Source organism: Salvelinus fontinalis, chromosome 37, assembly GCF_029448725.1.
Source record: "Salvelinus fontinalis isolate EN_2023a chromosome 37, ASM2944872v1, whole genome shotgun sequence".
NCBI lineage: Eukaryota > Metazoa > Chordata > Actinopteri > Salmoniformes > Salmonidae > Salvelinus > Salvelinus fontinalis.
Window position 1 is genome coordinate 16,099,515 of NC_074701.1, and position 27,613 is coordinate 16,127,127.

General features: G+C 41.5%; 1 protein-coding gene across 3 annotated transcripts; it reads right to left on the bottom strand.

Annotated features, from left to right (window-relative positions):
• abhd12 (abhydrolase domain containing 12, lysophospholipase) lies at nt 1–27,567 on the bottom strand. Of its 3 annotated transcripts, XM_055902128.1 has the most exons (15): nt 27,473–27,567; nt 26,637–26,811; nt 16,280–16,330; nt 14,471–14,592; nt 13,491–13,596; nt 7,783–7,902; nt 7,504–7,534; nt 7,284–7,329; nt 7,030–7,159; nt 6,808–6,845; nt 4,611–4,690; nt 4,420–4,502; nt 3,809–3,887; nt 2,710–2,837; nt 1–2,506 (listed from the first exon to the last, which is right to left on the bottom strand). In XM_055902128.1, exons 2-15 carry the CDS (start codon nt 26,807–26,809, stop codon nt 2,473–2,475), a joined length of 1,221 nt encoding a protein of 406 aa, XP_055758103.1. In that variant the 5' UTR covers nt 26,810–26,811; nt 27,473–27,567; the 3' UTR covers nt 1–2,472. The 3 variants fall into 3 exon arrangements, with proteins under 3 accessions (XP_055758103.1, XP_055758106.1, XP_055758105.1); XM_055902131.1 differs by lacking the exon at nt 16,280–16,330; XM_055902130.1 differs by lacking the exon at nt 27,473–27,567 and having other exon boundaries at nt 26,637–27,366.
• Nucleotides 27,568–27,613: the final 46 nt, after the last annotated feature.

Here is a 27,613-nt window from a genome sequence, read left to right on the forward strand (position 1 = left end):
TTCAAAGTAATCCACTTCATATTTTTAATTCAATTACTTAACAAGCATATGTCCAGACCGGTATAGTAGATACCAAAAAAAGTTAGCAAGAAAATCAAGATATTTTGATCTATAGACAAAAAAGATAAATGTTGACTATGCAGGCTCCAACATGAGTTGTTACACTTCTTAACCCAACTCGTGAGGTATATTCAATCTACCAGCCCACATGTCTTACTGAGTCACTCGTTTCAACACACAGCGAGAATGAGATATATTGCAAAGGGCAGCAGACACCATGTACATTACTGGAAAAGGTCAAGCACAATATGCTAAGGCCCCTTCATTGACAAGAAGCAATACAAGCAAACTTCACTTGTCACATTAAAGTTAGATATCAGTGTATGAAAAGAGCTCAGAAGTTGACTCAAAGAGCCTGGTTTGGTTAATCAAGATGAGAGCTCTACTGCACTGCAGCCGCACAGTCTTGAAGGTGAAGTCTGCTTATGGCGTGTAAATGACAAGTCTACCCTGCTAATTCAACCATGTCCTTCCTCCACACTGACTCCATTTGAGTAGGTGATTCAAAAGATGCCCTCCATTGGAAATTGCATCTCTGAAAAGCACACATACCTGTACAAAATGTTTTCATTTTTATCAGATTGCTTCGCAGCTTAAAAGTTGTCATCCGAGAATCATTATACATGTTCAGTCTTAACTGGGAAATGCCTACAGTCGCTCCATCTAACAATACTCATCCACTTGTACATGCATATATAAATACAGCTGATTTCTAAATTGAAGAGGATATTTATCCAGTGTCCACTTTCCATTCCAAAGCTATAGAACAGCTGACCATTAACCCTGTATCGCTGCCTTTACCCTCTTACATTGTGTGATTAAAGAACTTAAAGTACAGACAGTAACCTGACAATCTGAGGGCACTTCCTAACCTGATGCATTTCATACTATGCATTGAATTCCCCACAAGAGATAACTCGTTTTGGATGACCTGATGGCCATACCATCCATTGTGTTGCTTTAGTGCAGAGACTGAGAAATAGCTGGTGAAAACTGTTACATTTCAACATCATATCCAGAGGGGAAAATGACCACCAAAATAGAGAACTGGCCACTCACCATTCATTAAATAACAAAATGTTATACCGTGTATACAATTTGAAAAAGTGTAGAACAGCCAATAGAAAATAACAGAAACCGTGTACTTTGGTCAATAAATTACAAACAAGCATTACCAGTGTGGGGTAGCCCTAATTGAAGAAAAACCAGTCAGCATCAACTAGTAGGACACTGATGTGCAAAAAGTAACTTTGGGGTAATTTACTGTTTACTCAGCAGTGTTAAGTGCATTGGATGGATGGGCACACTGACATTCCCAGACTGCAGGTGCTGCCCAGCCACACTCCTCTCTGGCTCCATCCTACATTTTGGTACCACCGGTCAATTGCTGTCAAGCCGAAGAGAACATAAAAAAAATGGTCTTCCTCTGACCACACCAATGGAATATGCACCGTCACTCACACACCACTTTCTAAGATTGAACAGGAATAACCACTAGCTGGGTGATTGTGTTTTAGCACTAAGAGATTTGGAATTAAAATCTCCATTAGGTCTTCTCAGTTTAGGTAAACACTTTACTATGCACCGAATCATTAATATGGTATTTTTGCTTTGAGGCAGGCTGAAATTGGAAATCATATTTCTTAAACCTTAGCTCTTCAGTTAATTGCCCTGAAGTGTCCTAAGGGGTTCTAAAATAACATGACTAGTCTTCTCTTTAAGGCAGAAATAATGAGACTGACAAGCCCAAAACCAATAATGTTAGGTAAAATGTATAATATTTAATTCAAGTTATATATTTCCTTAAATAGAGAAAAGCTAGAGTCCAAAACTTCTCATTTGAGATCAGTCAAATATAATAATAGATGCACTTAAATCATGATCTGTAATGTAACAAAAATAAAATTGGGAAAATAAACTGGACTGGTATTGACAGAACTTGCTCTGTGCTGCAGATGAGTTGTAAAACAAAAAACTTTCTCCTTCCTCGCCCTGTGTATGAATGTCTATTCCCCAACCATTGTGCAATTAAAAACACTGCTTCCCTGCTCAATCCACTGTTCTTCCCACTCCATGATGTTTGTCTTGGCTCCTTAAAATGCGTGCATATTTCATCTTTGTGCTCAAGCCATCCTCTTGGTTTGTGTAACCTTGACAACAAGCCAAGCCAGTTGTCCATCCCTCGCTCTTTGCCAGTGTTCCGTTTATGTTTTGCAGGAATTTTAGGTGTCAAAGGAATGCTAAATAAAGGAATGGATGCATCTTCTTCAGTCCATGCGTGTACATTTCAATGTTTCATGAGATATGTACACCAACCATAAAGCATACAGTGAAAGAGTTTGTGTGTGTGTGTGCATGCGTGTGTGTGTGGTGTAAGAGGAAACAATGGACAGGTGGAAATGTTCTTGTCGGTTATGCATGGGGATGAGTCGTGCCAAGGAAGTCACTGGAAGACAAATCAAATCAAACAGAAATACGTTTAGCACAACTCAGTACAAAGGCAGCCAAGAATGTAGACACCTACTGTACAACTAATTGCCTACATTTAATATTTTCTGCTCAGTTGGCCTAAGGTCAAGACACAAATTGTCAACAGTGAGATACTCCTTGCTACTGTGTACATGTGCGCAGCTGGTCTAGCTGCTGTACCTGAGTATGTGTGGCAGCTCAGGACTCCTGTAGATGAACTTGTGCTTGTAAGCCAGAGAGACAGGAAAGGGGATGAACTGAAGCTTGTGTCCACTCAGGCTCTTGGACTGGGAAGCAATGTTGTACAGCTGGGAGGAGGGGGAAGGAGATAAACACAATGGAGTTATGGGAGGATTGTGTTCAGTCCAAGTTAAAAGAACAGCAAATATAGACCTGGCCCTGCTCTGAACTATGACTTCTGTGCTATAGAGTGTTACACAGAGGTCTGCAGTGGTGATGAACATTTGAGAGGTTCATATTTATTTTTTAGAAGCCAATGAAAAAAGATGAACAATTAATTAAAAACAGAATAGTAATAAAAATAAAAATAAAAAATAAAATATTTCTATTTCTGTGTGTTCCTTCACTGCTATAATACAGTAGCTCAACTAAAATCTCAGAATAGCTTGGGATTTTGGCAATGGTCCTTTATCAACTTCCCCAGAGTCAGATGAACTTGTGGATACCCGGAAGTTGCCAACTAGCACTAGCGCAATGCCTGGAAGTCTATGGGAACAGCTAGCACGCAGTCATTGTGCTAAAGGTAGTTAGCATTGGCTCGCAAAACTACCTCCAACTTCATTCATACTGGACGCAGCGACATAAAAATGCTATCCAAGAGTACATCTGACTTTGGGAAAGTAGATAGTCTACAAAAAATCCAGAACTATCCCTTTAAAAAAAAAAATCTCAAGTTTAATTGCTCCGAGGTTCCCACTTAACTACGTTGAAAGTAATACCGGCATTGGCATAGACAGAATTAATTTTCAGAATTAGCTTTTTTTATCTTAAATTTGGGGCATTTTAAAGATATCATTAAAAAAAATACTATACATTTTAGCTCATTCAAGTGATAGGAATTTGAACAGTAACGAGCGAGTCGTTTTCAAGACGACAGCTGATTATTAATGACCTGTATTAAATCTATGAAATTAACTTTGTTTTTTTTTGGTAGATCAAATAGCTTCCTGTGTCCTTTGAAAAAGGAGGACCAGATGAAGGCTGTACGAGGTCGTGATGATGTGGCTGACTTTAATGAAGCCCAAACTAAAAAGGATACCTTCTTCCCTAGATGAAAGGGCACGACTGAGTCATCCTCGGCATGAAGGATAAGCAATGGACAGGATATGTGGTCCACACTACAAAAGAGAAGAAACAAGCTCAAATTACAGTCAAGTCTCTGAAGATCTTGGAGTGTCTGAATATGCATGGTTGGTCGTATGTTAATGGTTAATGGCCCTATGGTTCTTATACTATACTAGTGCTTGGCAACTCCACGAGAAAGTACAGCACAAAGGAAGTCTTGACATAGATGAATGTCCTCTGTAGGCCACCTATAATACAAGTCTGACCTTCCCTGAGTTAGTCCCCTCAGCACATTCCAAAGGACATAGAGAATAGGCATGGACAGAGCCTGGGTCGGCCAGGTTCAAACTATACCTCGGCTCTTTAACATGCAAACACGCAGTCTGTTAATCTGTTGATATAACATTTGATACAAGGGTTTGAGCTCTTGGTGAATGGTTGTGTGTCAGAGAACTTATTGACGCAACAAGCAGTTTGTATGAAGACACCAGTTTGAAAACATATGAGCAGGAACAAGTGACGTGACACACTGCTTTAAATCTAACGTTAAACTAAATGGTCTGGAAGGAATCAAGATCAACCTACTTTTCGTCACTGGCAAATCGAATGTCGTTTGCTGATATGGTATCTAAAAAGAACCATTCAAAGCCTGGAAGGTACCGGTAGACCTAGAAGAAGCAATGACACAGACAGTAGCTAATAAAATAAAAAACATTACATCAAATACAATTAAATAAGACTCAACATGTAGTCAAGGGATTAAGAGGAATGCTTGCCATAGAGAAGGGGTGGCTCTTGGCCTCCTCTCGGATGTTGGTGAATGGAGATTCCAAGACTAAGGAGTTTGGGGGCGTCCCTAGAAAATAGAAAGTCATTCAAATCAAACCAACCTTCATGAAACATAACCATACGTATCTAAGATGTAGCAATAAGGTGCCTTGAATTCACTTCCTTCAGACATTCACTTCCTTGAATAAAGCAGTCACAACTAGCCACTTTGTGACCCTGTAACCCAGTCAGATGGGTGTGAAAAATTCAAGCTGTAGACACTTGAACTACCACTGGAAGATGAGCCTTGTGTCTGGTGTGTTAAGGTCAACAGCCAATGAGTTAGTTCCTCCGGTAGTACACAATACCAAGTCTGAGTTAATGTTTCTCACTTGCTATGATCTGACTAGTGATCGACTATATTTGAAAATGGGATGAAGCCTCATAATACTACTATTTGAGCATTCAACCTGTACAGGCCATTGGGTGAGGAATGCTTGTAAAAGTCCACGGTGGACCCAAGCATGTGCCCCTCAAACTTAACGTTACATAAATGTTGCCAAAGTATTTTGTCAAACTTTTCAGAATCCCTCCCTGGACTCCAAATCAGGCTCTCCAAGTACCCAACACAAGAGGGTAAGTTGACCCACTTCATTTAAACAAAAAAATGGCACAGGTATATGGATCGTTCCACCAATTAGGGACCTTTTGAATAGTGTAACTTGGTGAATTTTATTTGACCTTATTTTAACAGTCATAAAGAGCACATGTTCAACTAAATAACCCCCCGCCCCCATTTCAAGAGAGAAAAAAAGAAAAGACTATAGTAACAGCCTATTATGTGTCAAATAAAGTAAGTGTTGAAGACTTCATCTTTTAAATCAGCCATGAATCCACTTGTGGCAGGGGGAATGGAAGCTTGTTGTGTGCAGGGAGGGGTAATTGAACGCAAGCGTAACATATATATATATATTTTTTTAAATTGTTCAAACATTTCCAGCTTGTCCATCTATGGGTAGCAGGGTTGACGTGTTATGCTCAACCTGATCATTTTTCTACCACAAAACACCAGAAAATGGCCAAAAAGAGTAGAACCAGCTCACCTGCTTTTACACTGTGATTTGACTGTTAGATGTTCAATGTCTCTTGAAGTTTTAATAATTTTTTTTAATTAGGGAGTAGTTATATTTTTTATGAATCACTAATAACATTTCAAATACAATATCTGATTTATTACATTTTAAAATGTGGTCCATCTTAAAAGGGCACTTCATTTAATATAACAGACATGTGCACAATTTCTACTTAAAGTGCAAAAGGAACTCATTTCATGGAACAACCCATATAACACCTCAATTCCAAGGCCACTTTATTTAAACTCTAAAAATGTGTGACTTGTTTATCTAAAACATTTTCTTGCGTGATATACGCAGCACCTCACTAAAGGCTACATAAATCAAGTATATACAGTGCATTCGGAAAGTATTCAGACCTCTTGACTTTTTACACATTTTGTTACAGCATTATTCGAAAATTGATTAAATTGTATTTTTTCCTCATCAATCTACACAATACCCCATAATGACAAAGAAAAAACTGGTTTAGAATTTTTTGCAAATGTATCAAATAAAAATAACTGAAATATCACATTTACATAAGTATTCAGACCCTTTACTCAGTACTTTATTTTATATTGATTTTATTTAACTAGGCAAGTCAGTTAAGACCTTATTCTTATTTACAATGACGGCCTACCAAAATGCAAAAGGCCTCCTGTGGGGACGGGTGCTTGGATTAAAAATACCAAATAAAATATAGTACAAAAACACATGACAAGAGACAACACAACACTACATAAAGAGAGACCTAAGACAACATAGCATGGCAGCAACACATGAAGCACCTTTGGCAGCAATTACAGCCTTGCTTTACTTTATATTTTGAGTCTAATAGCAAAGGGTCTGAATACTTATGTAAATAAGGTGTTTTTTTAATTGAATACATTTGCAAAGAATTCTAAAATCCTGTTTTAGCTTTGTCATTGTGGGGTATTGTGTGTAGATGAGGGGGGGGAATTATTTAATCCATTTTAGAATAAGGCTGTAACGTAACAAAATGTGGAAAAAAGGGGTCTGAATACTTTCCGAATGAACTGTATTTAGCCTGGGAGGTAGGAAGTCACAGCCTTAATGAGCAGATGCTTACCTCTGTCACACAGACGTCGGACTAGGTTAGTGGCCACCCTGGAAAATTTGAAAAATAAATATTTAAAAGTTACCACTCTGTAAATTGACTGATTTACCAGTACAAACACATTCACCTAAAGTATATGTTCATCCAATTGTTGGTTCATAATCATACAAGAGTTTATAATTTTACACAAAATCTATTTGTGAAATGTTGAGTTGAATGTCTATGTGTTCCTACCCTGTCCCCAGTGAGTGGCCCCAGACGTTCAGGGGTTTGCTCCCCACCCTCTCCTTCACCCACTGGTAGAGGAACAGGGCATCTGACGTCATGCCTCCCTCAGAGGGGCTCCCGTCTGAATCACCCCAACCTGGAACAACCAGAGAAGTATGAAAGACGGGATGAATGGTGATCTAAGATCAGATTATCTTATTAAAAGGGATATTGTGATTGTTAATAAACTTAGAAACAGCTCGAAGTAGAACCCCACTTACCTCTGTAATCAAATGTGACTACGTGGTAGCCTAATAAACTAAGGACCTGGGGAGGGGAAGCCGAAACGCATCAAATCTCAACTCCAGATCAGACTGAAAGCAGGTCAATTCACAAAATGTATTGAATTCCGTTTGTTGGTCAGTACTCAATATAGCTAGATACAGTATGGGTGGGATACAAGCGAAGCAAGTTCGTGTGTTTGCAATGAAATCCTCTCACCTTGTAGAGCTGAACTCTATGGTCCCCTCCTCTGAAACAGACAGGATGGACAAGTTTATACACCAGGTGAAAGGTGAAGCAACATATCTCAGCCATTCTGAAGAGCGCATTGTGTTAATATGTACAAGTTCCAAGGTTGTGAGTCAGCTTCAACAAACACATATTTAAAAAGGCGGAAAGTTGTCATGTGAGTTAAGGGTATACGCCAGGGGGTACTGGACCAGAGTAACACTTAAATGGTACAATGAAAATGCTTTGTAAATCTAAATGTATGATCACCTTGTCCCTGCGTTGCCGTGAAGGTACAGCATGACTGGATAGGGGGATTTAAAGGTACTGTCATACCACTCTCTGTCCTTCCCCTGCGCTTCTTTCCACATCTGGTCTGGAACTGTGTGCCTGGGTGGAACAGGAGCAGTGATAGACAAGGAGAAAGCTGTAAGCAATGTACACAATAGACTAAGAGGTGTGGGGTGGGACAAACTGGTTTGATATAGGCTAGTATCATCTGTACTTGAGTCTAACCGGGGACAAAGACTGTACTGTAAGAACTATCAGATTGGAGTAGCCTACATGTTTTACATAACTGGACACACAACCCCCATGTTCTAAGAGAATAGCCCTGAACAGAGACTTGTCTATTTACATATCATCACCTCAGCCTTTAGTCTTTATCTACCACAACCCACACTGCTAAGCTCCTCTGGGCTCAACATGCCTTTCCCAAAGTCAACGTTCCCCAGTTAGTCTGCTCAAGTTCCGTCCGGTAAACATCCAAAGGGACTGCGGTGGTCTCCCCCGTGGTCCAGTCTCTTCTGTATCATTCTCAGACACACAAAACACACTGCACCTTTTCCCCAGGAGGCAGTGCGTTATTGTTTTCCCAGCCGAGGAGTTCATTACACCCCTGAGACAGCTAGAGGGCTGTGTGTGAGAGATCGCAAGAGAGCGCGCAAGGGAGAGACATAACCCTAGACAGAGCTGCATTTCCTGACAAAATATCAAAAATAAAACAATTAGAGTGCCATTTCCCCATAAGACAGTGGACAGTGTCTGACAGACCAACCTGCACATGTCCTCTATGCCTTTGTATGGTTATTTTTACCTTTTATTATTGTTGATGTTACTGATTGTGCCGTTGACAATCTTGATGATTATTACTTTAATAATGTTAATATCGTAAATCACTTAATCTCCAAACGTACACTTTGGCAATATGTATATTATATCGTTATGCCAATAAATTGAATAGAGAGCGAGCGAGAGACAGAGAGAGAGAGCGAGAGACATAATAGATGGCGCCGGAGGGCATGGCTGCCGTTTTACGGGCTCCTAACCAACTGTGCTATTTTGTTTGTTTTTTCGCATTGTTTTTAACTTATTTTCATACCGTCTCTTATGACCGAAAAGAGCGCCTGGACATCAGAACAACGATTACTCACCTCGAACTGGATGAAGAGTCCAACGCAAAGGATATACTGCTTCCTGGAGACCAGGCCCAAATCCCCATCATTCACGTGAAGAAAAGACGGAGATACAAGGACTGAAGGCCGGGGGTGCATTGTGAGGATTCATAGACGAGTGAGAAAATCGCCACTACCATCGGTTCTATTGGCCAACGCGCAATCACTGGAAAACAAACTGGATGATCTACGGTGGAAACTATCCTACCAACTGGACATGAAAAACTAATATCTTATGTTTCACCGAGTCGAGTCTGCACAACAACACCGATAATATAGAGCTGGCTGGGTTGTGTCTATTTGTCAACAGCCTGTGCGCAATGTCTAATATTAAAGAAGTCTCAAGGTATTTCTCACCTGAGGTAGAGTATCTCATGATAAGCTGTACACCACACTATCTACCAAGACTTTGCATCTATATTATTCGTAGCCGTTTATTTTCCACCACAAACTGATCCTGGCACTAATACAACTCGTTGAGTGCGGTCTAAGGCCATGAGCAAAAAAGAAAATGCTCATCCAGATGTGGCGCTCCTAGTGGCCAGGGACTTTAACGCAGGCAAACTTAAATCCGTTTGACATAATTTCTACCAGCATGTTACATGTGCAAGCAGAGGAGAAAAAAAATAAAATAATAAAAACTCTAGACCACCTTTACTCCACACCTAGATGTGTACAAAGCTCTCCCTAATCCTCCATTGGGAAAATCTGACCATAACTCTATCCACCTGATTCCTGCTTACAAGCAAAAACTAAACAGGAAGTACCAATGACTCGCTCAATATGGAAGTGGTCAGATGACGCGGAGTCTACGCTAAAGGACTGCTTTGCTAGCAGAGACTGGAATATGTTCCGTGATTCATCCAATGGCATTGAGGGGTATATCATCTCAGTCACCGGCTTCATCAATAAGTGCATCGTAAACGTCGTCCCCACAGTGACCGTACGTACATATCCCAACCAGAAGCCATGGATTACAGGCAACATCCGCACCAAGCTAAAGGCTAGAGCTGCCACTGTCAAGGACACTAATCCTGACACTTATAAGAAATCCTGCTATACCCTCAGACGAGCCATCAAACAGGCAAAGCATCAATACAGGACTAAGATTGAATCCTACTACACCACCTCTGACGCTCGTCAGATGTGGCATGGCTTGCAAACTATTATGGACTACAAAGGGAAACCCAGCCACTGCCCAGTGACACGAGCATACCAGACGAGCCAAATGCCTTTTATGCTCGCTTCGAGGCAAAGCAACACTGAAGCATGCATGAGCACCAGCTGTTCCAGATGAGTGTGTGATCTCGCTTTCCGTAGCTGATGTGAGTAAGACATTGAAACAGGTCAACATTTACAAGGTTGCGGGGCAAGAGGGATTACCAGGGCATGCACAGACCAACTGACAAGTGTCTTCACTGACATTTTCAAGCAGACCACCATAGTCCCTGTTCCCAAGAATGCGAAGGTGACCTGCCTAAATGATTACCGCCCTGTAGAAATCACGTCGGTAACCATGAAGTCCTTTGAAAGGCTGGTCATGGCTCACATCAACAGCATCCTCCAGGACACCCTAGACCCACTCCAATTCACATACCGCCCCAAATTTCCACAGATGATGGAGTCTCTATTGCACTCCACACTACCCTTACCCACCTGGACATAAGGATCAGCTATGTGAGACTGCTGTTCATTAACTACAGCTCAGCGTTCAACACCATAGTGCCCACAAATCTCACTGTTTAAAGACCCTGGGACTAAACACCTCCCTCTGCAACTGGATTCTGTACTTCCTGACTGGCCACCCCCAGGTGGTAAGGTTAGACAACAACACATCTGCCATGCTGATCCTCAACAAGGAGGACCCTCAGGCATGCGTGCGTAGTCCCCTCCTGTATTCCTTGTTCACCCACGACTGCGTGACCAACCACGACTCCATTAAGATCGACGGGGCTATAGTCGAGCGGGTCGAGAGCTTCAAGTTCCTTGGCGACCACAACAACAAACTAACATGGTCCAAGCACACCAAGACAGTCATGAAGAGGGCACGAAAACACCTTTTCCCCCTCAGAAGACTGAAAAAAATGTGGCATTGGTCCCCAGATCCTCAAAAAGTCCTACAGCTGCACCATTGAGAGCATCCTGACCAGTTGCATCACCGCCTGGTATGGCATCTGCTCTGCATCCAACCAACCGTAAGGCAATACAAAGGTTAGTGCGTACAGCCCAACACATCACTGGGGCCAAGCTTCCTACCATCTAGGACCTATATATCTACTAGGCATCAGAGGGAGGGCCAAAAAAATGTTTTAATACTACAGTCACCCGAGTCAGACTGTCCTCTCTGCTACCGCACGGCAAGCGGTACCAGAGCGCTAGGTACAAAAGGCTCCTTAACAGCTTCTACCCCCAAACCATAAGACTGCTGAACAAATAATCAAACAGCCACCTGGACTATTTACATTGACCCCCCCCCTTGGTTTTTACACTATGCATAGATAATAAACAGCGAGTAGCAGCAGTCACTTTACCCCTACCTACATGGAGAAATTACCTTGACTAACCTGTACCCCCGCACATTGACTTGGTACCGGTACCCGCTGTATATAGCCTTGTTATTGTCACGTAATCGTATTTTCTTCACTCTATTCTTGAACTGCATTGTTGGTTAAGGGCTTGAACGTAAGCATTTCACGTAAGGTCCATCTATACCTGTTGTATTCAGCGCATGTGACAAATACAATTTGATGAGAGAGACGAGAGCCGGATCGAGAGACGCCATCATGAACAGCAGATTGTGGTCACTGAGAAAGTGCAGTAATGTCCTGGGCAAAAGTCAAATTGGATTCCTACCAAATGATCAAACCATATTTATACCTTGCATACCCTAAATGATAAACATGTTAAATCAAAAAGCTTGAGCGATCAACAGCCCCCGATCTCACTCGTAATGACACAGAAATAAAATGGCTCCTGTATGCAGATGATCTGGTGCCGCTGTCCCCCACAAGAGGGGCTACAGCCACAATTAGATCATCTGCAACAGTTCTGTCAAACCTGGGCACTAAGAGTCAATCTCAAAAATACAAACATTATGATATTCCAGAAAAGGTCCAGATGTCAGGGAAACCAACATACCTTTTTACTAGACTCCACTCATAACGCACACACACGACAAAAAATGTGCTCCACAGGGAACTTCAAATTGTGAATAGAATGTGTCTGACTATATGGTGCAAAGAATACTGTATTAATTTCATTTTTACTTTTGTGTTTTACTAAGAAAAGGCTATGTTTTTGATTTAAGTAGTATGTGTTCAGGAAGTGGAAATTAGTCTAAGCTATAAGAAGTTTGTTAATGGATATTTATATTTTTTGTTTTAAGTTATCATTTCAGTTTTACTTGGTGTTATCACTGTTACACAGTTCATTGAACTGAAAGAAAGGAAGGAGGGCTTTCTATGCCATTGAACAATCTATTGAATTAAACAGCAATTAGGATCTGGGTCAAAATATTCTAATCAATAATAGAACCAATTGCACTATATGGCAGTGAAGTGTGGGGTCTGTTTACAAAGCAAGAATGACAAATGGGACAAACACCCCAACTGAAACCCAGCATGAGGAATTCTGTAAGAGCATCCTCAGAGTACAGAGGAAACAACTCCAAACGCATGCAGAGCAGAATTAGGCCAATTCCCTCTTCTGATTAATATCCAAGAAAAGAGCCACCAAATGTTATCATTTAAAAAAACAAGTGACCACCACTCATACCATTACAAAGCCCTCAAAAGCCAAGAGATGACCATAGAAATGAGTCCTCAGCCAGCTGGCTCAGTTCACTAACCCCTACCTACCCAACAAAGCCTCAGGACAGCACTCAGAAAACCTGTCCCAACCAAATCATCACGAAGTAAAAATAAAAAGCTCACCTATTGGAAAGGCACCACAAAAAATATAAGTAAACGTCAATGCTATTTGGCCCTAAACAGACAGTACATGGTGGCAGACTATATTACCACCGTGACTGATAGAAAACGGAGAAAAACGCTGACTACGTACAGACTAAGTGAGCACGGCCTGGCAATAGAAACTGACCGTCACACTCTGCCCTCAGAAAGGCCAAGACAGAGCTGCATTTTCTCCTACACTGCGAGAACTATACAGACATGCAGGCAATTTTCTTACCCAGAATCTAAAACAAATACTTTGAAAACAGAAAAGGAGAAAATCCAATATCTCCTGGAACAAAAAAACCTTTATGCCATATTAGCTGCAAAATATGGCCAACCAGAGCAGCAACATTGCTACTTGTATCTTTCTCACCATTTCATTATTGTCCTAAATCATTTCTTCCTGAAGTGTCCTGTTACTGGTTACTACTCATTGAGTATTATTATTTTTCCTATTGTCACCTGTGTCATCATTGACTTGATATGTGAAAGTAGAGAGCGAGAAAGAAAGTACAAGATCCATCCCACACAGTCTTAGCCAAGCAGCTGGTGTGTGCACATGTCTTCTTACCATACACCAATGTTGACACCAGTCTCTGGCTGCAGGTAGAAGTTACAGGTGTGGTTCAAGCCATGGTCTTGTGGCCTTTTCAAGTCAATGAAATAGGGCAGCCGCACTGCAGGGGGTGGGGTTGGGTAGAGGGTAGACAGAGGCTGTGTTAGATGTGCTAAGACAATAAGATATCACTGACAAAGCAGCAGCGCTCAGCTAAAATCCACAGGACAGCTGCTCTAGAAATAGCAGGGCTCTGCCTCTTTCCACTCTAAGGTTACACGAGACAGTCACAAGTCACCGTCCACTTCCTGTACAGACATATACTGTTTCACTTCCACACTGAAAACCTCTAACTGTCTGCCATCCACAAGACGTTTGGGTCTTTAGCTGCACTGCAAACCATTCAAAAGATCACAAAAGAAAATCAGATGTCACTGAGTGGGACAGAAAAGCATGTTCAAATCTGATGGGGTTACATGTTTTACAATGGGTAGTTCCAGTACTGGATGTTGATTGGTTGAAACCAAGTAACTAGAATCAGATGTGGTCACAACACACCACTCAGTACTACTGAATCAATGTTTTAGGTGCAATCCTGCCCATTGCTGCCTATAATGCATGAAACTACTACAGTTACACACTGCATATCAGATGGAGGGAGCGGTGAAGGCTGTGTATTGCATGCTTGCAGATGGAATATACACCCTCTTAACTGCCTCTGTCTGGAGTTTCGTGCTGTTTTGGGTTTCAGGTTTAATTGATGAGCAGGCTCTCATGTGCAAACATTAGCACGTGCACCCTTGCTTATGTATGCAGTATGCACACTTACTAAATGAGCTACAAGTATCCACCTACCAAATGAAACACGCAGAGGCCAGAGTTAACTGATGAAGCAAGCTTATTTCGTCTGAAATGTTTTATTTAAAAAAAATCTTAAATCAATGCAAACTAGATTGAACAAAACATGCCTTACTGGTTTCTATATCTATACTCACCAAAATTTAAAAAGACTAGCTTTGCCTGAATGGAGGGGCATAGTTTGACGATGAAGGGGATAGTTATGTAGACTCCCAGCACCCACAGGAGGATCCTCTTCAATCTGCCCATTAGGCCATATCTGGAACACACACGCAGGGGAGAGACAACGTCAGCATTTTACATTGTTCTTCAAAAACTAAAGTAGAAAACATTAAGATTTTAGATGGCTAATTTTAGATGGCCTAGTGGTTAGAGCGTTGGGCCAGTAACCGAAAGGTTGCTAGATCGAATCCCTGAAATGACAAGGTCAAAATCTGTCGTTCTGCCCCTGAACAAGGCAGTTTACCCACTGTCCCTAGGCAGTCACTGTAAATAAGAATTTGTTCTTAACTGACTTAGTTAAAGGTTAGATAAAAATAACAGTTAAGACTACAAAGTTCTGCTATCCATTCCAATTGCACACAGATGTGTACAGTACTAAAATAGTTTAAAATAGTAAGCCTAGATCATAATGTGTTAGTTATCAGGATGGGGGTTCAGAGTTCAGACTGTTCAGGAAATAACAACTCTTCCCTGTTCATACAGAGTAAAACCAGATGTTGCTTGGCTCTCTCCTAAGAATTCAGAGGGTGATGGGGTTCAAAGATGGTCATGACAATGTCCTCGTTACAGCAGCCTGTAACCTGCACCTTTCCTCCCTTCCTTCCAAACGGTTTCATCCAGCTAGACTTCAGTCTGAGGTTAAGCTGCAACCACTGCAGAATTCTGACCTGGGAGCAGTGGAGATCATGACATTTCAGAGAGACGTTCAAAATATCAGACAGAAAATGCTGTGTAAAACACACTGCACCTTAGCCTTGCTCAATGCAACCCTTTATAATGAGGAAGTTCTACATGGCCGTAAGTCAGAGTCAAGCCTCGTTCACATTACCAATAATGTTACGTTGTGCCGTATGTCATGCATTTCAAATGGGGACGTCCACAATGGAGTGGAATCGCAACACCCCCTTGCGGTTGAAGGCTCCATTGCGAGACGGACGCCGCATACTTTCAAATGTTCCAAACTAAGCATCGTCTTCAGTCCAGCCAGTGTCGAAGAACAGGAAGTTACCAAAACTCTGCAGGTTTTCGGTGATGGCTTTATGGGATAGCTAGCAACTTGTAAACAATTACCCATTCCTATAAGTGAGTACTATTTTAATAGTAATGTTAAATACACACTGGCTGTTCCCTCCCATTTAAGTTTAATGTGATTAAGGACGTTTGTTTTTTTATGACAATTATTAGGGGGAGGTCACTAGCTATAGTGGCATCTTAAACCTTGGCTAGATTTTTAGCTCTGCAGTGCAAGCCAGCTCTACTTGCTATAAAGTTAGAGAAACAAGTTGATGAAAAAGTAACAAAAACATGTTTTATTATCACCTAAAACATATTTATCCTTTCTTGAATGATTTGCAATATTCCAAAAATAAATGCCATCTTGCGTTGTTACACTTGTCTGCGAGGCAAGACTCTGAAGATGACGTACGGCATAATGAAATACGCCACGATGTCTACAGTGTATGACGTCTAAATTGGTGTCAGCGCTTCTCTGAGCACACCGTATTTCCTAGAGTCTTGCTTGGGACAGAATGTTTAACTTTATGGCAAGTTAATAGGACTATTATTTTAAATGAAAACAAACTACTGCTACCCTCTGGGAGAGCTGCTGTAATAACAGAGGGACTGCTGATAGTCAGGAAGTTACCCATCTCCCTTCTAGGGCTATGGACAAATCACTTTGTTTTTCCTCCAATATTGATGACATGCCTTATGACATAACTTACCCCGCATGGAGGGTGAAGTCCCTGACAGATACTAGGCCCAAACAGCACACCCTGCAGCAGAGGAACAAAACAAACGTCCTCCAATCCGTGAAACAGACCCCACAGACGCCAATGAAATGAACAGCGATGACCCCAGTGTGACAATATGCAAGATGCACGCATGCGTTCAAGGATGTCCTCATGTCTCTCAATGTCAAAAAGGTCAGGGGAGGGTTGGAGTGGGCCCTCTGCTGCCCTCCCTCCGTCTCGCTGGCGTGTTGCATAACGGATCTCTACGGCCCGGTGCACCCGGGGGACTCTGATACTGTATGTCATGATGATGTGGCTGGAGCGTCAGTCAGGGAGGGGGGCCAGGGGAACTGTAATATTCACTACTGGGGGTGTGTCATAATAACCTCTAATTTACTGGATGTGGAATGAACGTAAAGCAAGCAGTGGAGATACTGTATAATTACTGTATGAGTGCAGTGGCACAGGAAAGACTGCTTTATGGAGCTCCAGACATGTCAGTGGGAATAGCGTACAATGGATTATTCACAAAAACATTTTTTATAATATGGACAGTTTAACTGACCTAAATTGAGTCCTATCCTGGACTAAATTGCACTTTAATGAATATTTATTAAAGGATCCAGTCAGACTCCGTAGTATAGACAAGGTTAACTAATGCTCATGAATTCTATTTTTAGATTAGCAAAGCCAGAAATAGACCTAGGCCTACTCCATTTAGTCTAGCCTAGTTCTTAAATAGCCTACTTACATTCACATGTAAGATGTTTGTTACATCTGCTGTTGTTTTCAGCCTCTCTACCTGACCATCTTTGCCAGAGATGGAATCTATCAGCTCTAACAAAATCAAGACACACGCACACACTCAAATGCACCAAGTGCAGTTTGTGCAGACATGCAAAACCCCTTAGAGTGTACACAGAGCTCTCTCTGGCCCTATGAATAATGCAGAGTGCTTGAAAGAGCCTGTTAGATACTGTGTGCTGCGTTATCAAGAAGCCACTGCGAGAAAGGACAGACGTATCAAGTTAGACACTGGCGTAATAAAATAAAAAACACTATCCACGCCTTCATTTGGATGCATTGTATTAGCTCCACCTCTGCCCCCCCCCCCCCCCCCCCCACCCAACTTTTTTTTTTTTTTTGGGGGGGGGGGGGGTGGATCAGCTTAATATTGCGGAAAGAATGTTGCTTCCAATGTAATTGTCTGCATCATTTCCAATCACCCATATTTTTTGGGGTAAATATATATATCCATTCACGTATGCATACATATACACATATATACATACACATACCTACATAGACATACATACTTTTTTTAAAGAGCATACCTTTATTATTATTCCCCGCAAACCCTACCACCGATCCCCCAATTGGAGTAAACTGATAAACATTTCTGTTTTTACCTTCAATTTATACATCTTATACACATTTTACAGACACAGTCTACTTTATAATAGTTCTCTCTTGTTTGTTCTTAGTCCTTCCTCTATTTCTGTTGTCCATCCAGTTTGATTTCCACTTGTAACTGTGCTATTTCACAATAGCTCCGCACCTATACACATTTCACAGATCCCGTATGCCCTACATTGTTTATCTTGTTATTAGTCCCACCCTTCAGCTCCACTCAACCTTTCCCATCTATCTTCCAACATCATCCATTTCAGATTTTTATTTGCCATATATTTTTCAACTGTGCTGCTTCACAAAAGATTTGAATCTTCCTATTCTCATAGCTTCCACGGATTGTAAATTAAAAATAAACATTTTTGCTAAAATAATTATTATATTATTGATTGATTGATTATGGCTTTTCAAATCCCCCAGTATTGCTATCTGTAGCGTTAGTTCTACGCAAATGTTGCAATTCTTCAACCATTCCTGGACCTGTGACCAAAAACGAGCTACATGCGGACAATACCAAAATAAATGGTCTAATGACTCTGCCTCCTCACAGCAGAATCTACAGAGCTGGGAAGATTGTATCCCCCATATATATAACATTCTATTAGTTGCAAGAATTTTGTACAATAATTTATATTGAAAAATTCGAAGTTTTGAATCCGGCGTTGTTTTGTGTATCAATTCATAAACCATGTGCCATGGAATAGGTACATCGAAAATCTCTTCCCAACTATTTTGCAATTTATATGGCACAGCTGTAAGTTTTTTGGTCCTTAAATGAAATTGGTATATGTTTTTATTTATCACACTTTTCTTTAACCATTTATGTTCTTTAATATAAGGCCGACAGACAAGTTCCTTACTTTTATCCCCTTCTACCTGCCTCTTCCATTTTTGTGGTAATGCTGCAATTAATTGGTTGTAATTTTGGGTAGAGCAGACATTTCCATATGTCTGTGTTAGCTGCATGTGTGACATTACTCCACCAGTCCTATTTATGATATCATTCACAAAAATTATACCTTTAAAAATTTCTTTGATAAATATTTTTTTTTATCAATTACTATATTTGAATTTAACCACAAGATTTGTTGTACTATTTGTTCCGTCCTTTCAGGTGGATTAAACTGAAATTGCAACCAACTTTAAGGCTTGTTTAAAAAATAAAGATATTTTGGAGATTATTTCCTTTTCAAGCAACCGAAAGTGAGCAGGTGTAATCTGAATAAAGGGAAAAAGGCCCTTCTTGAACATAGGATGAGACATTCGTACCAATCTACTAGAGAACCAGTTTGGATTTAAGTATAACTTTTGTATGACTGATGCCTTTAGTGAGAGGTCTAATGCTTTAATATTTGAATAATTTCTGCCCTCCGAATTCATATTCGTTATATAAATAGGCCCTTTTAATTTTATCTGGCTTGCCGTTCCAAATAAAATTGAATATTTTTTGTAAATATAATTTAAAAAGCAGGTCACTAGGTGTAGGCAAAACCATAAGCAAATAGGTAAACTGTGATATGATTAAAGAGTTAAATCAGGGTGATTTTCCCACAAATAGACAGGTATTTTCCTTTCCATGGTAGCAAGATCTTATCTATTTTTGCTAACTTTCTATAAAAATTTATTGGAGTGAGATCATTTCTTTCTTTTGGGATTTGTATACCGAGTATGTCCACATCTCCGTCAGACCATTTAATTGGTAAACTACATGGCAATGTAAAATGTGTATTTTTTAGTGATCCAATACGTAATATGGTACATTTATCATAATTTGGTTTTAATCCAGAGAGGATAGCAAATGTATCTAAGAGGCTGTGGAGAGATTCTAGTTGTGGTTTTAAAAGAAAACATGAATCATCAGCGTACAATGACACCTTAGTTTTTAGGCCCTGGATTTCTAATCCCTTAATATTAATGTTTGATCTAATTTTAACAGCTAACATTTCGATGGCAATAATAAATAGATATGCCGAGTGGGCAACCTTGTTTTACTCCTCTAGATAGTTTAAAACTTTCTGAGATGTAGCCATTATTTACTATTTTACACCTAGGGTTGTAGTTATCACAGCAAAAAGTACATCTCCACAGCTTGACTGGCCCTGCATAAGGTATTTCATAGTGCTTTTAAATTCTTATTATTTTAAAAGGAATGGTTATTCTGGTTGCCGGGTATCACAATATCTTATGACCGAGTCAATTGAAATTCATTTATTAGGCCCTAATATATGGATTTCACATGACTGGAAATACATATGAATCTATTGTCCACAGATATCTTTTAAAAAGTTAGGGTTGTGGATCAGAAAACTGTCAGTATCTGGTGTGACCACCATTTGCCTCATGCAGCACGACATCGCATAGAGTTGAGCAGGCTGTTGATTGTGGCCTGTGGAATTTTGTCCCACTCCTCTTCAATGGCTGTGAGAAGTTGTTGGATATTGGCGGGAACTGGCACACTTGGTCGTACACGTTGATCGAGAGCATCCCAAACATGTTCAATGGGTGACATGTCTGGTGAGTATGCAGGCCATGGAAGAACTGGGACATTTTAACACTCACCAGTTGCCACCCTCTCAATAAAATCAACATTGCTTTGTGACTAACATGTGCATGGTGTAATTTGTCATGTGCAGAAGACTCCGCACAAATAAATACACCATAGCCAGTCAGTACTTTACAATAGTATGTTACGCTTGCCTGAGTGTGCATACCAGTACATATACCAGAGGGATATAACAGAAAATGCCCATCATCCTCCTCCACAGATAATGAAACAAATAAGCTAGGTTTAGAAACACTGTGGCAGATGCATGTTCAGCCAACTGGAGCACAAGGCTGACCAGTTTTGACAAAGCGGACAGCACTCTTGCTTTGTTCAGAACAAGCAGTGTACCAGTCATGCCAACCAAACAGATGGTCGTCTAATTAAACAGGCACGTGGGGCCCAGCATTTTCTTATGGGGTACCTACTGCAGACAGACCTCCAGTTGAACCATCGGTGGGGTGAAGGTTAATTGCCATGTAGAGATAATTCAGTCAAGGGTTACGCAAACAGATCTGCCTGTTTCCACCCTATGCAGGTATAACAGCAGGAGGCACTGTTGATCAACAGTGGTGCAACAAGACAGCGGGACAACACCTGCCCTGCTAGCTGGCCTCGAGGCGTTAATGCGTTTAGCTCAGCGGAGGGGCCTGCTGCCATATGGACATGATTACAGCCTGGTAGACATGTCGAGATGAAGCTACATTGCATTAGATCACATTGGTCATCCGCTTGGCAGAGAGTATATGTTCTATTGTCAATTACACTGGATAGGTGCAGTGAAATTTGTTGTTTACAGGGGCAGCCATAGTAGTATGGCCCTTTGGAGCAAATTAAGGTTAAGTGCTTTGCTCAAGACCACAAACAGATTTTTCCCTTGTCGGGTTGGGTATTCGAACCAGCCACCTTTCGGTTACTGGCCAAACGCTAGGCTAGGCTAACCACTATGCTACCTGCTGCACTAACCATTAATCAGATTCATAAGGACTTCAATAAAGCCATGTTATCCATGTAAAACAAGGCGACAATACCATGGCAGTGTGGTTTTAAATGAATTTAACTATCATTCAGCTATTCATCCAGAAGACTGTGCTGCTTTGCCACAGCTCCCTGTAGAGGACTTCCCTTCCCCCTATCCCTGTCCAAGGTGACAGTGTAACAGCCAGGACCTTGACAGCGCCATGGCTGCAAAAGTAGGGCCAATCAGGGCAGGAGATAACTAATGCAGTCTGACATGGGATTTTGAGAAGAGGCTTTGAGCAGTGTCAATGCCACCCTGTCTGGTTGGGCGGAAAAAGAACAGGCTGGAGCCCTAGGACCAGAGCAAGACTACGAGACAGTCAGGGGTCAGGTATAACCAAAAGGGATCTCCAAGGACCAAAATAATATAAACTTCAGATGGGTACTCACAGCAGAATATGAGTTGCAGTAGATTCTTTTTTTAAACAACACTAGAGCTAGGTTCGGCAGATAAATATATTCAAACTTTTTGACTACTGCTGTACATTAGCTGCAGCTGCAGGAGAAGCACCTCCAAGGTTAACAGCTTCAGTGTCTGAAACCAGATTATTCTTGGTCATTGACACCATAGAGGCTGAACTTGTCTCAACTTCAAGTTGGAATACTTCAGCCCACGAGAGAGCTGGCCATTATGTTCCCAGTGAGGCTTCTAAAAATGAGCCTCTGCGATGAGCACCGCACACCCACACTATATTTCATAGAGAAATAGAAATCCTCTGCTAGCAATGGGAGAGCTGTCAAGAGGGCTGGAGGGATCCTAAAATAACAGCCATGACACAGCTGATTCCAGCCGCTTGAGCCTAAACAGCCTCTGACAGGGCCAATCAGCCCAAAATAAGTAATCCTCATGGGAGGCCCAGTCAGCCAGAGCAATCACAGCCCAGCTTCAAAATAAATAACAGAAACGTAATTTTAAAAAATCTGCATGCTGTGGTTTGGTATGAAGGGCATAACAAAGCAATATTTTATTAGCTAGGAGTTCTGGCAGGCACAGTCGGACATAATCTGAAGCAACACAGGGTGTTAGTACATGTGCATCCCTATAAGCTAATCAATACTTGGGTTTTAAGTAGAATTAATGCCACTATGCTAGGGGGGAAGGAAACAACACTAAATTAGTTAACGCTAGTTCTTCCTCACTAAACTTGATACTGGGTGCTTAGCACAATTTCCCTTTGGAGATTTAAGGGCACAGCCACAGAACATTCACACTTGTGTGCGAAGTTCTTTCCAGTCAGATCATCATGAACCAACTACAAGCCAGGAAGACCCATTGAAGTTGCTGGCAAAGAGCACTTGAAATTACTTGGTTGATGTCATGTGCAACATGAAGGTCATATTGGACTATATATGTCAGCCAGTCGTGGTGGGAGGGGTTATTCATGTGCATTAGTACAGTCAGTTCATGTATCTAAGGGTGACTGCACATACTGTAGTTATGAACCACCCAACAGCCCTGTACTGCTGTGCAGTAGTACACAGAACAGCTAGTTCCTCATGTATCACATGGGAATGAGTGAAACTTACTCCTCAGCCTGAAGTTACGCCAGCGAATAGCTAGCTTGTCACTGACTGGTGAGACACCTCAGGGGGGGGCGGTCACGTGTGCTAACAAGGCAGAGGTCCTGAGTTCGCGCCCGGTATGGGCCGAATTGGGAGGAAGTGGTACTCGCTAAGCAAGCAGCGTGACATCCTTTACACTCAGTCTAGAAACACAGTGAAAAAAAATAACATAAGAAACTTATGGTGCAGTCGATCCTGCAATATCTTGCCAAGGCCACTAAAGACTAACTGGCTGGCTGAGACTAAGGTAAAAAGAGACCACTGTAGCTAAATAGGCTAAGGAACTGGCACGCATTTCTGCAGAGTAAATCAACATCCCTAAACTTAGCCAAAAAGTTTGATTAAGAAATTGGGCATTTGCTGCCAAATTAGGCCAAAAAGGTCAGACAATGTCTCCTGGACATTCTGTTGAGGAAAGTAATGCTAAAAATGTAATGAGACAAAAATAAACAAAATACAGGAGGTGGATCAGCAAGACCTTTGTGTCTCAGTGTCTGACTGATTCCAGTGTGTTTATTGGAAACAGGTTAATGCACTATGATAGGGCAGCAGCAGTAGCTAGCAGTCTTGACAATTGCAAATCTGACAAAATTGAGACAGAGGGAAAAAAAATGTGCAGTCATCTTGACAGATTGCAGCTGTGGGAATAGACTGACAGGAACAACAGATGACACCACAATAAACCAAGTAGGCAGAGACACCAAGGAAACAGAGTGACCCTGGGAAGCATGTTCCTGGCGTGTGGGTAAAAGAGGGGAGTGTTGAGAGGAGCACCTAGTGGGAACTGAAAGTCGCTGTGTAACGCATTAGGCTACATAAAGGTACATATCCCACAGGAGGGAAGGGAAACTGTGCATTCTGCTCTCAGTTCTTATTTCCTTTGCACTAATGCGTGTCCCTGGCTTTCCAGCCGGCCTTCTGTAAATTGTTTTAACAGTGATGCCAGTGCAAGTTAGCAGTGTGCCTATATGCAATGGTCCTGTCCTGTACACGTTTCTATTAGATGTCCCATCAATGGACCCACATTCACACCCAGAAAATACTGTTTGAAGCAGCAGTAGCCTAAACAGCAAATTTGAGCAAGTTCAAATCTAGCATAGTTTTGATACCTTGGAGCTTACAGTTTAATAGCGTTCTTAAGCTTAACTGGCCAATACCCCTGCTCTGCCCGAGGTAACAAAATCAGTGAATAGAATTTATTCTCCGAAAGAGGGGAAGAATAGCGATGAAGATATCACATCCAGAATAATATTTATCACCATCATTAAAATATAGGACTTCACGTCACACCTGCCCCAATGACCAGAATACAATCATATGGTCCTCTGTCCTCCCACCCAGTTAGTGGAGTTCAGTGATCACAAGAGCTGCCCTTGAAGGATGTTTTCTAACCAGCAAGCTTGTTATCTTTATCATCATAGCCAGCCAACTCAAATGTGAATCACTACAACATGGCAGTGTTGAGTTCCAGCCTGAATTCCAGTTTTCTGAACAGGATAGTGACTAAGGACCTGACCACTGTCCTGATGTGAACTGGCATCAGTCCAAGTGGTTACATGAGCTTCAAGGACTGAGAACCGTGGCACTAAAAATACCTCTTCATGAGGTCTCTAATAATCAGTCACCAAACCACAATGACTAGCTCAGACAAATGGAATGGAATTCAATGCCTTCTTAACTAGAACCAATGTCAAGCCACAGCTTATTTATTGTCGAGACAGAGCTGTATTCAGACTCAGTGGACAGGGCTCTAAACAAGCCTCACTCATCTCCCTCACTCTACTTAACCTTGGTGACAGGCAAAGGTTCTGAAAGGAGACTGAGGATATTGAATATTTAATCAGTCACCTCAAGCCAGCCCCTACCCTCGAGTGAACTGAAGACTGGTCTTTCAAGATAAGAGTGCCGTAGCTAAAGACAACCAAAAACTAGGCTAGAATGACTTATCACGCTTACCAAAATTAGTCTTGGAATGTGACGAGGGCAGCAATAGCAATCACATTTGCTTATCGATCACTGATGCATCAACATGGGTTTCATGAATACAGTACAATTACAAGTTTGAATTCCATCATAGTCTGAAATGTGGTAGTTCTTTCAGGAACAGGTCACAATAACAATGCATAAAACAGGTTATCGTTTTACAAGAATAAATCTCGGAGTGACTTATACCCATTTGTGTGGGATGTTAGTGTAGGCTACTTATTGTAGTTAGTTTGATTAAGTAAAAGCATATTATCTTGCTGTGCGTTTCTGATGAAAATAATTAGATACGGCAGGCTAGATATAGTCCAACTGAGCTGTCATTTGGATAACTAGGCTCAAAGTATAGGGTTGACATTTTGTTAGTTCACTTACATTTAGAGCCCTTATACACTACATATACAAAAGTATGTGGACACCCCTTCAATTTGTGGAGTCGCTATTTCAGCCACACCTGTTGCTGACAGGTGTATAAAATCGAGCACACAGACATGCAATCTCAATAGACAAACATTGGCAGTAGAATGGCCTTACTGAAGAGCTCAGTGACTTTCAACATGGCATAAGAACTGTTCGTCGGGAGCTTCATGAAATGGTTTCCATGGCTGAGCAGCCACACAGAAGGCTAAGATCACCATGCACAATGCCAAGCATTGGCTGAAGTGGTGTAAAGCTCTCTGCCATTGGACTCTGGAGCAGTGGAAACGTGTTCTCTGGAGTGATGAATCACGCTTCACCATCTGGAAGAATCTGGGTTTGACGGATGCCAGGAGAACGCCAACTGTGTGCTCCAATGCATAGTGCCAAATGTAAAAGTATGGAGGAGGATTAATGGTCTGGGGCTGTTTTTCATGGTTCAGGCCCCTTAGTTCAAGTGAAGGGAAATCCTAATGCTACAGCATGCAAAGACATCTAGACGATTCTTTGTTTCCGACCTTGTGGCAACAGTTTAGGGAAGTGCCTTTCCTGTTTCAGCATGAAAATGCCCCTGTGCACAAAGCGAGGTCCATACAGAAATGGTTTGTTGAGATCGGTATGAGAGAACTTGACTGGCCTGCACAGAGACCTGACCTCAACCCCATTGAACACCTTTGGGAGGAATTGGAATGCCGACTGAGCCAGGCCTAATCGCCTGTGTTCACTAATGCTTATGGCTGAATGGAAGCAAGTCCCCGCAGCAATGTTCCAACATCTAGTGGAAAGCCTTCCCAGAAGAGTAGAAGCTGTTCTAGCAGCAAAGGGGGGGGGGGGACCAACTCCATATTAATGCCCATGATTTTGCAATGAACTGTTCAATGAACAGGTGTCCACAAACTTTTGGGTCATGTAGTGTATAATAAGGGGATTATAAAGTACTCACTTGGAAGACACAGTAATCCCATAAGTAATGTGGGCATACCCATAGGTCTTAAGATGCAACTCAAAGTACCATCCTCAGATAACAGCATATCAACAGCTCTGTGCCTACGGTATGTACATCGTTCCACACCCACCCCAAGCAGTTCCACTCCTAACAAAAGACAACTAAAGTTATCCAGTAAAACCTGTGTGACCGGAGGCAGAGGGATAACTGTTTCATATAACTTAAAATGTATTCACAGTGAAATGGCCCTCCTATAACCTATTCAAAGGTGTGGGTTGCAATCTTGAAATATGAATATATCCTCATGTCAGACTGCCTGGGGTGGAAGTTTGAATTAAAGTATGTTTGTTAAATACACATTCATATTCTTGAACCCCCAATCTTCCACAACACAGTAATGAGATTAGTGTACTGGCTGGATAAGTGTAGGTTGCCTATTAGACTTCCATGGTGCAAACGTGCCTTACCTTCGAAATGGTCTGCCCATTGTTTTGTCCGATTCCGACCTAGATGGTACACAAGGCTCAGGAACCCCTTCCCCTCTCTTGTGACAGTAGTTTAAATCCGGACTGCTGTCAAGCAATGTGTTGGTGGAAGAGCTGTCATGGTCCACGGTGAGCGAGTTATTTCGCTTTCGCATCACTGAAATGTAAAAGCACAATGTGATAGAAAAGCGACAAAGGAGGTGTAACACCGTCTATCACTAGTGCATTTGATTTGACAGCAATACTAGACAGCGCCGGTGATGTAGTCTGGCAACGAATTATCGGTAAGAAGCCGGGTAAAGATGAGGTCAGTGTGCCGTTATTTTCTGCTCCAGCACCGCTGACAATCAGCACTTTTGCTAGCTACATTGTTTGTAGAAGTCCGATATCTGCAGAGACCAGCTGATCAAATCAACCTTTCCCCTGGGTTCCCATTTAAGCCAATCAGAGCAGACCAGTACGCCATCTTTTTAAAGGAAATGTAGCTACATAGCTAACTCGCCATTTAGAGCTAGCTAGCAACTTTTCAAAACACACCACCTCAGTTATCTAACTAGTAACTAACTACATAGTATTGCAGAATAAACCCCCATATATTCCAACATTGAACTAGCTAACATATTAACTGTGACATCTAAACGATCTCCACCAGCTAACCTAAATTGACAGCAAGTGGTTTCGCGTGAAACACTAACGTTAGCTAGCTACAGTTAACGACACTAACTAGCTAAGCAACACAACATGATGTTTGTTGTTATATTCGAATGCAAATACTATTTATGGATTTAATAAAAATGAAAATGACAAAAATACAATACCTTTATTATTATTGTTTTATTAAACTGACAACATGACAAGCGAGGACACCGGTAATTTGCTGTCCACCAGCGGTGACAGCAGCAGGCGTGGTGGGTTGGTATGGTTTGTCTTTCATGGGTACCCATAGTTTCCGCTTATGT

Coding starts and splice junctions, on each gene's coding strand:
- abhd12 (XM_055902128.1), bottom strand. CDS start 26,809: ATGCGAAAGCGAAATAACTCGCTCACCGTGGACCATGACAGCTCTTCC. Junction 6,846..7,029: donor GGCCACTCACTGGGGACAGG/GTAGGAACACAT, acceptor CAAATTTTCCAG/GGTGGCCACTAACCTAGTCC. Junction 2,838..3,808: donor CCTTTCATCTAGGGAAGAAG/GTATCCTTTTTA, acceptor CCCTCCTCCCAG/CTGTACAACATTGCTTCCCA.